We start from the raw sequence: 15625 nt of genomic DNA on the forward strand, positions 1-15625 counted from the left end.
AGGAAGTCAAGAAGTTTCTTTTCGTTTGAAAGAATCAGAAAACATCGGGTTTATTTTTGCCCGGCGGCGGGTTTAAACGTTCCCACCTCTGACTGCCGTCTTTCCCATAACAGCAGCCGAGGCTCATGGGTATTGTAGTGTTTAGAGTCGTCGAGCAAACTGAGAAAACAAATCTGAAATAAGATCAACGGAAAAAACGAACCAATCAGGACTGACCTCTGTGTCTCTGTCCTTGTCTTTGCGTCCAGCTCCATACTGTAACAGTCTGGTGAGGGACATGGACTCAAACCCGATGTCCAGGATGATCTGGCAGGCTCTGAAGCCTCTGCTGATGGGGAAGATTCTGTACACTCCCCACACCCCCGCCACCCAGAGGGTCATTCACGAGGTATGACATCACTTCCTGTGTGTCTCACCTGCATTCATTAAGAACAGGACTGAGGATGTTTGTGGTGTGTTCAGGTGAACCGGACTTTCCAGGAGCTCGGTGTGTTCAGGGACCTGGGTGGGATGTGGGAAGAGATGAGACCCAAGGTCTGGAACTTCATGGAGAACAGCGAGCAGATGGACGTGATCAGGGTAAACAGGCTCCGCCCACCACCTCACCTGTTCTGTTCATTATTTTTCATCATTTATTCCTTTTTCATTCGTTGTTTTTTTGATTATTTCTATTCTTTATTCTTTTTGCTTCCCTCCTTTATTGTCTAGTCTCACTCCTGATGCTGTGTTCTTTACTCTCTAGCCTTCACTCGCTGTTGGATGCCTCACGGTGTTCTGTGGTCTCACTGAGTTCCACACAAAAACAACAGTTTGAGACCACACACACATATAAACCTCAGCACATGAAAAGGTGGATAACAGCAAAGAGGAACAACCAAAAAGGGTCTTTGTTCCATCTTCAGTCACAGTTCAGGGCTTAGATGTTCCCCCCAGCTCATAGTTTGGCGTCCTGTTCAGAATAATTGATCAGATTGATCAGTGGTCGCCTGTCCAACAGTGCATTCAGTCATTTCAGTGTGGAGTAATCACGTTATTTTAGATCTGCTGTGAACTGATTGGTCTTCAGTCGATCAGTAAAATCAAATCCTATCTGACCATTCAGACCCTGCTGAAGAACAACGTCACTGCCAGCTTCTTCCACGCTCAGCTGGCCGACACCGACTGGACCGTGGCCGACATCTCCAACTTCCTGTCCAAGCAGGCAGAGGACCCGCGGCCGCCGGGCAGCGCCATCACCTGGAGGGAGGTGTTCAATGAGACCGACCAGGCCATCATGAGCATCTCCCGCTTCATGGAGGTCAGTGCTGAAGGCCGCAGACGCCCAGCCTGCACACACCTGCAGCTAAAACACAATCATTGAAGCACGGAGATCTGGGTAAACCTTGTGAGGACGCCAACCTGGATCTCGCTGCTGTTGTGGGGACCGCAGGGGTGATCCCGACATGTTTTAGTGTTGAGATTAGATTTAGGTTTGGATGTTGGATCAGGGTCAGTCCTCAGGTTACGACCTGTTGTCCTTCAGATTACCTTCACATGCAGCCGTTCGCAGTAACATTTACCGTTTGGGTGGAACGTGAAGACTTCCTGCTATCACATCACTTTGTTAGAAAGGTCATCAGTACTGAATTATCACTGCCAGTGACCAGGTGGGCTGTGCAGAGCATACGGTGACAAGCTGTGATTGGCAGGTAAAGATCACATGACCAGACCTCTGTCTGTGTGTGCGTGACAGTGTGTGAACCTGGACAAACTGGAGCCGGTCTCAAGCGAGGAACGACTGGTCAACCAGTCCATGGTGCTGCTGGAGGACAGGAAGTTCTGGGCGGGGATCGTCTTCCCAGACATCGAGCCCAATGCAACCGAGCTGCCGCCCAAACTCAACTACAAGATCCGCATGGACATCGACAATGTGGAGCGGACCAATAAGATCAAAGACGCGTAAGGACACACACACACACACACACACACACACACACACCCATGAAAGTGTTCCTGAATGGTGAGAACGACCTCAGTGACCCTGAAATCACTCCAATAAAATCAACAGCTGATAGTGAAATGCGTTTGTATGCAGTCGTTGTGGGAACCATTTCAGGACAAACGTCCGGTCCACACAACAAAAAGCACTGAGAGGCAGATGTTCAGACTGATTCCACTCTTCATGTCTGTATGCTAAAATCAAGACACAGCCAGCACCTGGTTGCCTTAGCTTAGCATAAATATTGGAAACAGAACCTGAAACAGGTACCTAAATCCACATAGCATCACCGCTAAAGTTCATCGATTCTGGTCTACACAGCTGATATTGTCCTCGTCCATTTAAAAAACAAATTCTGTCCACAGAATGTCTCTGTGCACTGTGGAACACAAAAACAATCCAAAAAGAAGTCCACTAGGCCAGTAGATGGCGACAGTGATGTGTGCACACTCAGCTTATTCTCCTTTGCTGGTAGAAACTTAAAAACACAAACAGTAGTAAGTTAGTTAGTTAGTAAGTTAATTATTCATTCCTCGTTACCTGACACCTGTTCCCCTTCATCATTGAACACCTTCCTGGCACACAGCCGCGTAATGCTCAAATGTAAACAAACGCCATTGTTGGTTCAGGCCAATGTGCTCATGACGCAAAGGAACAAAGGGCATGCATGAATTAAGGTGATGATGTCATCATTTCCCAAACTCTCCGTTTCACATCCACTTGGATACACACCTGGAGGGAGTCTAATGTCGAGACAGGAAGTATGAAGCGGAGAGTTCTCTGTTAGACCGAGGCGAGCGCAAAGATTTCCTTCATCGTCCTGTTAGAGATGAGCTGACCCACTTTCACCTCCAGCAGCTCTTCATCAAACCAACGAGACTTTATTTCTGTCTGCCTGTCCCTCCTCGTCTTCAGGTACTGGGACCCAGGTCCTCGCGCCGACCCGTTTGAGGACATGCGGTACATCTGGGGTGGGTTCTCGTACCTGCAGGACGTTATTGAGCAAGGCATCATCAGAGCGATGACGGGCACCAAGGAGAAGACGGGCGTCTACATCCAGCAGATGCCGTATCCCTGCTACGTAGATGACATGTAAGAGTGCAGGCAGCCTTCCAGCCGCTCTGGTTTGAGTTTGAGTCTCACGCTCGTGACCTTTGTCTCATGTCCTCTGTCTCAGTTTCCTGAGGGTGATGAGCCGCTCCATGCCTCTCTTCATGACTCTGGCCTGGATGTACTCTGTGGCGATCATCCTGAAGAGCGTGGTCTATGAGAAGGAGGCGAGGCTGAAGGAGACCATGAGGATTATGGGACTGAATAACGGCATCCTGTGGTTCAGTTGGTTCATCAGCAGCCTGATTCCTCTGCTGATCAGCGCGGGACTGCTGGTTCTGCTGCTCAAGGTGACGACAGGGGACACAGCAAACCTGTCAATACATAATTCCAAATAATTAAACCCAAATTTACCCTCGGGAGCAATAAAGGATCCTCTTATAAGCATTTTTTAATAAGCATTTTATATAATGCACCATATTTGGGGGATTCATCAAAGATAGAGCTGCAACAGTTAATCAATAATGAGTTAGTCTGAAACTGTGTTCAGAAAAAACTTTTGCTTTTCTTTTTCTGATGTGAAGATAAAGTGAATCTTTGAATTCTGGAGTGTGACGGTTTGTGTTCATAGTGATGATTCAGAAAGTCTGTCAGTACTTTAGTACAGTAAATAAAGCTGGTATTTGGTAAGTAAGACCTAAAACACACCAAAATGGCCGTCAGGGTGGGTAAAAGAGCTTCTGCTGACATGACGGACGTTGTTCTGAACTCGTGTCCTGAACAGAAGGGGAACCTGCTGCCCTACAGCGACCCCGGGGTGGTCTTCCTCTTCCTGGGCTCGTTTGCCGTGGTGACCATCATGCAGTGTTTCCTCCTCAGCACGGCGTTCGCCCGTGCTAACCTGGCCGCCGCCTGCGGAGGAATCATCTACTTCACACTCTACCTGCCCTACGTGCTCTGCGTCGCCTGGCAGGACTACATCGGCTTCGGAGCAAAAGTCTTCGCTGTAAGACCACCAGACTTTGACGAGTGTGTTGTTAGGATGCCGTGTTGTCATTGGACAGAGTAAGTCACGTGTCCTCCTCCCCTGCAGAGCCTCCTGTCTCCTGTGGCGTTCGGGTTCGGCTGTGAGTACTTCGCTCTGTTTGAGGAGCAGGGCATCGGTATCCAGTGGAAGAACCTGGTGTCGAGTCCTCTGGAGGAGGACGACTTCAGCCTCCGCACTGCCATCACCATCATGTACTTCGACTCCTTCCTGTATGGAGTCCTCACCTGGTACATCGAGGCCGTGTTTCCAGGTGAGACAGAAGGACTTAAAACGCAAGATCTGCTTTCCAAGCTATAGTTTCAAGTTTAAAAAGAGAACTTGAAGCTCAATATTTTGAACTCTTCATCAGCTCCACGATTATGACAGTCATGTCACGATCCCTGGCTCAAGGGAAGCAACACGAGTCACACGGCCACAAGGCGAAGCTTTTTAAGAGGTTTATTGATTATTGAGGTGGATCTCAGCTACAGCCTGTCAGGCTCTGACCTGGACCTGTGAAAGGGAATGGAGAGAGAGAGAGAGAGAGAGAGAGAGAGAGAGAGAGAGAGAGAGAGGGGTGTGGCCATGGCTTTTAAACCCTGCACACGCCTGCGGATGAACACAGGCAATCAGCACAACAAAGGGACTGAGCCACTTTCAAAATAAAATACAGGCCGTAATTCTTGGCCTGTAACAGTCATGATAACGTTGATTCCCTTCTTCTCTTCCTTCTCCTGAACTTTGTTTTTAATCTCTTGTTAAACTTGAATATTCCTGTAAAAAGTCTGACCATACAGTTTTCCACAACTTTGTTAGTTTGCAAAACAGTCCAGACTCTGGTCAGTAGGTGGCGATGCACATTGTGGAAATGTGAAACACATTTTACACAGAAGAAGAAGAAGAAGAAGAAGAAGAAGAAGAAAATCGTGTCTCACTGAGTGTTTTCCTGTTGAAAATGTTCTAAATGTATTCAGAGTTTTATTAAGATTTACTTCTGTGCGACTCAGGTCAGTATGGGATCCCTCGACGCTGGTATTTCCCCTTCACCAAGTCCTACTGGTTTGGAGAGAAAGATGGAAAGTCCAACAAAGTCCCTCTGAGCCGGAAAGGAAACGCAGGAGGTGAGACTGCTGTAACGCAGAGTAACCTGTAACGCCGCCGCGTGGCTGCGCTCACAGAAACGACAAATCAGGTGCAGCTGAGAAGAACAAAGGGAAAACTCTAGTTTATTTTCCTATAATCAATGTAATCTATTGGACTTTTAATCTGAAGGAGACTTCCTGAACAGTGTGTCTGCATTGTTTCTCCAGCTGTGTGTATCGAGGAGGAGCCGGCTCACCTGGAGCCCGGAGTCTACATCGAGAACCTGGTGAAGGTGTATCGTCACGGAAAGAAGCTGGCAGTGGACGGACTGACACTCGGCTTCTACGAGGGACAAATCACCTCCTTCCTGGGACACAACGGGGCCGGAAAAACCACCACCATGTGAGTAAAGGACCACATCAGCCAGTACAGACACCCCTAACCCTGACACAGGTGAAGATACAGGTATCCATACAGAAACTTACAGGATAAAGTGCAGATACAGACAAAAGAGACAGTCCAGGAACTAAGACAGTGGAGCCAGAAAACCTCAATCATGAGAGTGAAGGACAGCGTCAACCAGAGAGAGACATCGTACCAGGGACGTTGAGCTGCTCTCTCTGTCCCGGCGCCCTGTGTATTCGGCGTGACTGTAGTTCATATCCATCCATCGGCTGATGGAAAAAATGTCTCTGAGCTCATCTTTCAGAAACTTCGATCCATATCTCCAGATGCCCCTAATCTGATCTCAGGCGACTTTAATCATTGTTCACTGGATAAAACCCTGATGAGCTTTCACCAGTATGTTTCCTGCCCCACCAGGAAAGACAAGACTCAGTGCATATAAATCAATTCCACTCCCCCCGCTGGGTTCAGCTGACCATAACTGTGAATACCCGCTTCCATCATATCGGACATGTCTTCAGAGGGGTGACAGCGAGGGAAGTGTGGTCAAAAGAGGCCACACTGGTACTCCGGTGCTGTCCCCACAGCCTGGGAGGAGTTCACTGAATCTTCTGGTGACGTTGATGAAGTCAGTGATGTGGTCGGCTCCTGGATAGCTTACCGTGAGGACACTGTTATCCCTGTAAAGACTGTTAAATCCTGCCCCAATGAGCAGACATCTGAAAGTGTTACTAAACAAGAAGAAACAGGCTTTTAAACTGGGTAACCTTACCGAGCTTATGTCCATACAAAAGGAAATCAAACAGGAGATCAGGAGGACTAAATTCTGCTAGAAACAAAAGGCTGAAGACAAGCTTAGCAACAATAGCTTGGGTTCAGCATGGGACTGTATTAGGACTGTGGTCGGGCTGACACAGTGTGAAGAAAAAGGCCTCATTAGATGGGTTCACATCAGATCTGGTTTTGGCTCAGGAGCTGAATAAATTCTATTCCAGATTTGATGTGCATGATTTTAACAATAACTACGCTGAAGAACGCTACCGTGAAATCAAACCATTGCCCATTTCTCCTTTTGATGTGCATGCAGTTATTAAAACTTTTAAACACTGTAAAATCAGAACAAGTGTGGGCCCTGATAAGAGTTTCCCCTGGGATCAATAAAAGTATATCTGATTCTGATTCTGAATGCTTTCAAACTGTGCTGAACAACTAGGGCCTTTTTTAATCACATCTTTAGTTCATCACTGTCTCAGATGAAGGTCCCGAAACTGTGGAAACAGTCTACCATAGTTCCTGCCGCCACATCTAAACATCGTAAACCTTTAAATGACTTCAGGCCCGTAGCCCTGACCTCAATAGTAATGGAGTCATTTGAAAAACTGATGAAAGCTGAACCTCTGAAAAGTACTGAACACTTGACTGACCCACGGCAGTTCGCCTACAGGTCCAGGAGAGGGGTGCAGGACGCTACCTTAACTTTGCTAAATCACATCTATATGCACCTGGCAGCACATTTGATAACCATCATATCCTGAAGTTTGCGGATGATACAGTCATAGTGAGCCTGCTGAACAGTGTTGAGAACTCTCATGGTCCCGTAGTTGATTATCTTTTAAAATGGTGTTCTTATGTCTGAATGTGTCAAAGACAAAGGACATGTGCACTGATTTCAGACGCTCACAGCTCCCCCCCCAACAGAGTCCTATATATACAACTATTTGGGAACCATACTAGACAATAAGCCGACATTTGAGAGCAATACTGACAAGACCTACAAAAAAAAAAAAAAAAAGCCAGCAGCGCCTCTTTTGTCTTAGGAAACTTTCCAAATTTCAAGTTGACTCAACCCTGTTGACCGTGTTTTATCGTTCTTTTATCGAGTCTGTGTTAGCTTTTCCTTCATCAGCTGGTTTCAGTCACTTACGGTAAAGCAGAGGAATGTACTTAACGAGGTGGTTAATGTCTGCACTGAAATGATTGGCACTGCTCAAAAAACTCTACAGGACGTTGACAGTGAACAGCTGTGTAAGAAAGCAGAATCCATCTTGTTGATTGCTCTCGTCCTGTCTGTCAACAGTTTCACTTTCTGCCTTCTGTCTCACTTCTCAGACTTCCATATGCCAAAACCAACAGATAGAAACATTCATTTGGACCCTCAGATTCCCCCCCCCCCCCTTTTTTCCTGTGGTTCATATCTACACTTGTATTTATTATTTTACTGTTGTATCCATACTGATTGACTATTCCTCTTCTGTCTTTGTATTTAGGATTATGAGTGATTGGTGTGTACTTATGTGTTGCTCCCAGTGTTGCACAGCAGTCACCCATTGGGGACAAATAAAGGTTTGATTGATTGATTGATTGAACCAGTTTACAGACTCAAATACACGACAGAGGGTGCAGGCACAGGTATAGATATAGAAGAAGATCCTGTTTACAGACTCAGATCCAGTTTACAGATTTAGATCCAGTTTACAGACATGGACTCAGATCCAGTATCTTTATTCCAACAAACAACCTCTTGACTCCCCTGCAGGTCCATTCTAACCGGTCTGTTCCCTCCGACCTCTGGTACCGCCTACATCCTGGGCAAAGACATCCGGACTGAGCTGAGTGCCATCAGACAGAGTCTGGGAGTCTGTCCACAGCACAACGTCCTCTTCAGCATGTGAGTCCTGTGTTTGGCCTCACTATGGGTTGAAAGGTCATTTCTTTAGCTTTAACAGGTTTCCACTGCAAATGTCTTCATGTTCATCATGTAACCTTGTTAATATGCTGCGGCGCCCCCTGCAGGCTGACGGTGGAGGAACACATCTGGTTCTACGGCCGACTCAAAGGTCTGTCAGAGCAGCAGGTAAAAGGTGAGATCGAGCAGATCCTGCAGGACACCGGGCTACCGCACAAACGCAGCTCCAGGACCAGCGCGCTGTCTGGCGGCATGCAGAGGAAACTGTCTGTGGCTCTAGCCTTTGTCGGGGGGTCAAAGGTCGTGATCCTGGATGAGCCCACGGCCGGCGTCGACCCCTATGCCCGCAGAGGGATCTGGGATCTGCTGCTGAAGTATCGACAGGGTGAGTTGTCCTGATTGGCCGGTCTAATTGCTGATATTAAGTTTGGTTATTTTCACTCACTTGCGAGACTCAAATTGAATTTCTTTTCTCCTTTCAGGTCGGACCATTATCTTGTCCACACACCACATGGACGAGGCGGACATCTTGGGCGACCGAATCGCCATTATCTCCCACGGGAAGCTGTGTTGCGTGGGCTCGTCTTTGTACCTGAAAAACCAGCTGGGGACGGGTTATTACCTGACGCTGGTGAAGAAAGAACCGGAGCCGTCGCTCAGCTCCTGCAGGAACTCCTCCAGCACCGTGTCTTTCACCAAGAAGGTGTCAGCTAGCATAGCTTCAGCTCTCATTGCCGCCTCAGTGAACACTGGACAGTGTCCTGACAGGCTCACTGCTCTGCGGGGCTGTAATGTGGTTAAAGATTGCTTTGTGTCCCCGGCAGCGGTAACTGTGAAGTCAGTGTGAAAACTAAGTCTGTAGTACAGTGTAGTACTTTCCTGCAGTACCGTGCCCTCTCTGTGTAGTTCTTTCCTGCAGTACATGTGTGCAGTAACAGTACTTGAAATCCATGTGTTGTGGCTCTTCCAGGAGGGGGAGTGCGCTTCGGTCAGCAGCAGTGATGCAGGACTCGGCAGCGAACATGAAAGTGAGGCTGCCGCCATCGGTGAGCTCTCTGTCCCTGCAGAACCTTTGTCTGGTTCACCTTTGGGTGGATCTCATCTGTGTCTCTTGTCTTTGTCCTCAGAGAACGGTCCAGCCGCGTCCATCTGTGACGTCCCCTTCGTCCCCCCAGACGTGTCTCTAGTCTCGGGTCTGATCTGGTGTCACGTCCCCGCCGCCCGCCTGGTGGAGGACCTCAGACACGAACTGACCTACGTCCTGCCATACAGCGCTGCCAAGGACGGGGCCTTTGTGGAGCTCTTCAAAGACCTGGACCGCAAGCTGCCCGACCTCGGCATCTCCAGCTACGGAGTGTCCGACACCACGCTGGAGGAGGTGACGTGGTTTCTGTCAGTCTGATGTTTAATGTGATTGAGTTCATCCTTCAGCTGTGTCAGCAAACATTCAGATCAGGTTGTCCATCCTCTGATCATTAATCAACACACCAAACATTATCAAGATACAGAATATCAGCCAAATGTCGTTTGACAGCTTTCTTTGTCTGTGCTCGTATGTCAGACGTTACTCTTATTTGAATCAGATTTTATTTGAGAGTTTACTGATGATCACTTCATGATTGATCAAGTAAAATATTCTGTCTTTCATCATGAGTCATCAATGATTAGAGATCAGTAACATCCAGCCGGCTGTTAGCAGTAGGAGTGAAGTGATGCACAGCTCAGATGATCTCGCAGGAAACTGTTCCACAAAGAATAAAGATAATTTTCTGTTTTTGATCAATATTTTTAGTATGTTTTTTTACACACGCACAGTATCCACAAGAAGCACATTATCAGCATTGCAACATGAAATGATTCTGGATATTTTTTTGCTTGTGTAGATTTTCCTGAAAGTGGCTGAAGATAACGGAGTCGACACTGAAGTGCCCTCAGGTGAGAAATGACCTCTGACTGTGATGTCATTCCAAATAAGAGTCAAAACTCTGAAAGCAGCCGACACATAAGTCTTGACGACATTAAACACCACGTGAATTCATGTGTGCGCTCAGATGGAACACTTCCTGTTCAGAGGCGGCGGAGGACTCACGCCTTCGGTGGAGGAGACCATCAGAGCTGCCTGAGACCTTTAACAGAGGACGACAACAACGACTGCAACGAGTCTGACGGAGACCCGGGTACAGTCTGATCATGTCCTCATGAAATCAAACACAAACCCCAGAACACACAAACGTGTCTCCGTCAAGATTCTGTCATGTTTCTAATGAGGTCGCTCACATCACTCAGGTCAGAGGTCAGGAACGAAAACATTAATCATTAATTAACGTCACATCTCTTGTGACTGGACAGCATGAAAGTGAGGCAGACGAGGCTGAGACGAGTTACTGTGTCCCTGTGAAAAGAGACATGTTTTTTGTCTGTGGTTCAGGAGCTGCTGGTAAATCTGCTGTCCACGAGTCTGCATCAGTGTGAACACACTCCTCAAAAACATGGAAATCCACAATGATAACTCGAGAAAACGCTCTGAGCTAAAAGGCTAAGCGATGATCACTTTCAGGACCGGTGGGGCCCACGGGCTGCCAGTTCACAGAATGGACTGGCTCCAGGTGGTCCTGTGGTCCGGTGGTCCAGACTTTGAGAAGCCCTGTTATATGTTGACTGGGTGAATGTTAGCATGCTGGTGTTAGCATTAGCATAGGTAATCCATATCAGTAAAGTTTTGATGGTGTATCGTGCAACTTGTGTCATGTGACCTGTGTTGCACATGTGACCTCTCAGAGTGCAGGGAGACGGACTGGCTGAACTGCACTGATGGTAAAGGATCGTATCAGGTGAGCGGTTGGAGTCTGAAGAGGCAGCAGTTTGTGGCTCTGATGTGGAAACGGTTTCTGTATGCTCGACGGTCCAGGAAAGGCTTCTTCGCTCAGGTACGATGACGTCTGCTCGTCTTTTTAGGTTTAGATGACTGGAAATACACACAGTACGTTATCGTTTAAAATTCTCTACTCGTCTGCCTTGTTTGTTCATTTCTGGTTTTCATCTCAAAAGTGAAATGTTTGTCTTGCAGATTGTCCTTCCTGCTGTGTTTGTGTGCATCGCTTTGGTCTTCAGTCTCATTGTCCCCCCATTTGGAAAATATCCCAGTCTGGAATTGCAGCCCTGGATTTACGAGGACCAGGTCACCTTCATCAGGTACACAACTGTTCTGAACGGTCTCCAATTGTCCCACATTGCTCTAAACTGTCCCAGACTATTGTAAACAGTCCCACACTGCACCCAACTGTCAACTGAACCTTCCCCCACTGCGTTGAACCGTCCCCCACTGGACTGAACTGTCTCCCACTGCATTGAACCGTCCCCCACTGGACTGAACTGTCCCCCAATGCACTGAACCTTCCCCCACTGCATTGAACAGTCCCCCACTGGACTGAACCGTCTCCCACTGCATTGAACCGTCCCCCACTGGACTGAACTGTCCCCCACTGCACTGAACCTTCCCCCACTGCATTGAACAGTCCCCCACTGGACTGAACCGTCTCCCGCTGCGTTGAACAGTCCCCCACTGGACTGAACTGTCCCCCACTGCACTGAACCTTCCCCCACTGCATTGAACCGTCCCCCACTGGACTGAACTGTCCCCCACTGCACTGAACCTTCCCCCACTGCATTGAACCGTCCCCCACTGGACTGAACTGTCCCCCACTGCACTGAACCTTCCCACACTGCATTGAACAGTCCCCCACTGGACTAGGGCTGGGCGATATGGCTGAAAACTGTATCACGATATAAGTGTTTTAAATCGGTCGATATCGATAATTATTGATATTTTTTATGACTTATTTAAAATAAGGACCAGGGGATAAATACATTAAATTTAAACATTTTTATTTAACCTTCTTCTGATTATAATCCCATAAGCTATCAAGGCAGAAAGGAAAGGAAATGTCAACACAACCATGGAAAACGCTCAAATAATAAATGTCAATGAAAGTGTAAAAATGTAAACAGAGAGAAAACTGAGAACTTTTTTTTCTGCAGGTTTAGTGACACGAAGTTCACGAGCTGATTCACCTTCTGGTGAATAAAATGTTTTCAAATATGTGCAGTGTTTTGTAAATAAAGCAGAAACTGAGGTAGACTTGACATCTGTGACATACAACAAACAAACATGACAGACAGTAACACTGATTGAGCTATAAATAAATAAACTATGAATAACTTTAGTAACTCTTCTTACTCTAAACATACGTGAACTATTCAATTATATTTTTATTGCACATGTGCTTAAAAAAAAACAAAAACGTGTAAGAGATTTTTGTGAGCTGTCTTGTCCACAGAGCTCAGCGGAGCACGTCTTTATCTATATCATACCACTGCCTCCGTTACGTCTTTGTGCCTTTTAGATGATTTGTCATAAGGCGCTGAAGCAGAGCACCTCTGCATGGCGGGCTGCTGCTTGTGCGGTGGTGCTGCGGTTGCAGATGCTGTTGAACGTTGGCGAATACGCTGCGCTCCGAAGGGTGAGCGCGGCTAAGGTGGTAAAATAAGTTTGTGGTATTAAACGGTCTTGTGGGGACGACGGTCTTGCATACTTTACAGACCACATTGGTCTGACTACGGTCCGACTTACAAAAAACTGCCATACTGACGAGCTGACTTTCCCTGTTTTATCGACAATTTCTTCTCTCGCTGCAGCGCTCGCTTTCTATTTCTCATGTCACTCCTTGCAAAGAATCAAACACGAGACAACGCGATGGCGCAACCGAACTTATACTGTTACATGATTGGTGTGTTGACGTGTCACTCCCACTGATCAGTGATTACTCGCTAGGTTGCTCGGTTACCTGAGAGCGAGTACCTTTGTTCATGCAACCAACCTTGCTTCGCAACTTCTGGTTTCTTCCGACAAAGAAAAAAAATTATCGAATGTTCTATTGAACGCATTTTTTATTCATATTGATTACGTGTCTATCGCGGGACACATCGTTATCGTTTTATCGCCCAGCCCTACACTGGACTGAACCGTCCCCCACTGCACTGAACCGTCCCCCACTGGACTGAACCGTCCCCCACTGCACTGAACCTTCCCCCACTGGACTGAACCGTCCCCCACTGCACTGAACCGTCCCCCACTGGACTGAACCTTCCCCCACTGCACTGAACCGTCCCCCACTGCATTGAACCGTCCTCCACTGGACTGAACCTTCCCCCACTGCATTGAACCGTCCTCCACTGGACTGAACCTTCCCCCACTGCACTGAACCGTCCCCCACTGGACTGAACCGTCCCCCACTGCACTGAACCGTCCCCCACTGCACTGAACCGTCCCCCACTGGACTGAACCTTCCCCCACTGCACTGAACCTTCCCCCACTGCACTGAACCGTCCCCCACTGCATTGAACCGTCCTCCACTGGACTGAACCGTCCCCCACTGGACTGAACCTTCCCCCACTGCACTGAACCTTCCTCCACTGGACTGATATCACATGATGCTGTCATTCCAGTGTCACTGTCTGTGTTTTTGTCTTTAATCACTGAATCGTTGATTAGTTCCTGCTGCAGCCTGAAGTCGGACATTCCACACTTGTACTCTACATGTCCGATGACTTGATGGTGATCAATAGAAAATCAGCCTGTCACGCACACACTGACGTGTTTGTTTGTGTGTTAGTGATGATGCTCCCGGAGAAGCCAACATGCAGAAGTTATTGAACGCTCTGCTGGACCCTCCGGGCCTTGGGACTCGCTGCATGGACGGACATCCCATCCCGTAAGAAAACGTAGCTTTAAGAAATGACTGAACAGATTTAATAAAAGATTGAGTCGTTATTGTTTCTCTCATCGATTCATCTGAATCAGTTTTAGAGGCCTGAAGAGTTCAAAGTATGAAAAGTCCCAGAATGCATTTGGTTTGTTTTTTTTCTTGCTTGTCATATTGTGAATGATCACATTCATACAGAGACTACTTGGAGGGTCTCAACCCTCAGTTTGGGAATCACTGCTCTATTTTGATATTAATACAGTATTTCACTCATGTGTTCATCATTCGGTGCGTAAACATACCACACACCTCATACTGTTCATACCTCATACTGTTCATACCTCATACTGTTCATACTTCATACTGTTCATACCTCATACTGTTCATACCTCATACTGTTCATACTTCATACTGTTCATACTTCATACTGTTCATACCTCATACTGTTAATACTTCATACTCTTCATACTTCATACTGTTAATACCTCATACTGTTCATACCTCATACTGTTAATACCTCATACTGTTCATACTTCATACTGTTCATACCTCATACTGTTCATACTTCATACTGTTCATACCTCATACTGTTAATACTTCATACTGTTCATACTTCATACTGTTCATACTTCATACTGTTCATACCTCATACTGTTCATACCTCATACTGTTCATACTTCATACTGTTAATACCTCATACTGTTCATACCTCATACTGTTCATACTTCATACTGTTCATACTTCATACTGTTCATACCTCATACTGTTCATACTTCATACTGTTCATACTTCATACTGTTTATACTTCATACTGTTCATACCTCATACTGTTAATACTTCATACTGTTCATACTTCATACTGTTCATACTTCATACTGTTCATTGTTCATACTTCATACTGTTCATACTTCATACTGTTCATACCTCATACTGTTAATACCTCATACTGTTCATACTTCATACTGTTCATACCTCATACTGTTAATACCTCATACTGTTCATACTTCATACTGTTCATACCTCATACTGTTAATACCTCATACTGTTTATACTTCATACTGTTCATACCTCATACTGTTAATACCTCATACTGTTCATACTTCATACTGTTCATTGTTCATACTTCATACTGTTCATACTTCATACTGTTCATACCTCATACTGTTTATACTTCATACTGTTCATACCTCATACTGTTTATACTTCATACTGTTCATACTTCATACTGTTCATACCTCATACTGTTAATACTTCATACTGTTCATACCTCATACTGATTCTAATCTTAAAAAAAGTGATGTTTGATATTTTTACTTGGCAGCAGACATTAAAGATACTCTGGGAGTCTTGTATCTTTCAGGATTAATCAGGTGTTCTCATTGATTACCTCCCTCAGCGAGGCCCCCTGTACGATGGGCGATGAGGACTGGCACACCCCTGATGTCCCCGAGAGCGTCCGCCAGCTCTTCAGCTCCACAAACTGGACAATGGACAATCCGTCTCCGGCCTGTTTCTGCAGTTGCGACGGCAAGAAGAAGATGCTGCCGGACTGTCCTCCAGGAGCCGGCGGACTGCCCCCACCTGAGGTCAGACCACCTCACACAGACCTGAACCTGAAGTCAGCAGGGTTCTGT

At 46.6% G+C, this 15625-nt stretch overlaps 1 protein-coding gene across 1 annotated transcript in view; it reads left to right on the top strand.

Moving 5' to 3' along the window:
- Nucleotides 1-15625, top strand: part of abca1b (ATP-binding cassette, sub-family A (ABC1), member 1B) — a 45564-nt gene that overhangs the window by 16407 nt on the left and 13532 nt on the right. Inside the window, exons 10-30 of the mRNA XM_076738947.1 lie at nucleotides 249-388; nucleotides 463-579; nucleotides 1103-1297; nucleotides 1733-1938; nucleotides 2894-3070; nucleotides 3156-3378; nucleotides 3813-4034; nucleotides 4122-4326; nucleotides 5063-5176; nucleotides 5366-5540; nucleotides 8080-8211; nucleotides 8337-8614; nucleotides 8712-8932; nucleotides 9200-9275; nucleotides 9357-9607; nucleotides 10113-10164; nucleotides 10281-10406; nucleotides 11008-11156; nucleotides 11297-11421; nucleotides 13902-14000; nucleotides 15388-15577. Coding sequence (XP_076595062.1) covers nucleotides 249-388; nucleotides 463-579; nucleotides 1103-1297; nucleotides 1733-1938; nucleotides 2894-3070; nucleotides 3156-3378; nucleotides 3813-4034; nucleotides 4122-4326; nucleotides 5063-5176; nucleotides 5366-5540; nucleotides 8080-8211; nucleotides 8337-8614; nucleotides 8712-8932; nucleotides 9200-9275; nucleotides 9357-9607; nucleotides 10113-10164; nucleotides 10281-10406; nucleotides 11008-11156; nucleotides 11297-11421; nucleotides 13902-14000; nucleotides 15388-15577 — 3473 coding nt within the window. The remainder of the gene's footprint in view (nucleotides 1-248; nucleotides 389-462; nucleotides 580-1102; nucleotides 1298-1732; nucleotides 1939-2893; nucleotides 3071-3155; nucleotides 3379-3812; nucleotides 4035-4121; nucleotides 4327-5062; nucleotides 5177-5365; nucleotides 5541-8079; nucleotides 8212-8336; nucleotides 8615-8711; nucleotides 8933-9199; nucleotides 9276-9356; nucleotides 9608-10112; nucleotides 10165-10280; nucleotides 10407-11007; nucleotides 11157-11296; nucleotides 11422-13901; nucleotides 14001-15387; nucleotides 15578-15625) is intronic.

Source organism: Chaetodon auriga, chromosome 9, assembly GCF_051107435.1.
Source record: "Chaetodon auriga isolate fChaAug3 chromosome 9, fChaAug3.hap1, whole genome shotgun sequence".
Lineage (NCBI taxonomy): Eukaryota > Metazoa > Chordata > Actinopteri > Chaetodontiformes > Chaetodontidae > Chaetodon > Chaetodon auriga.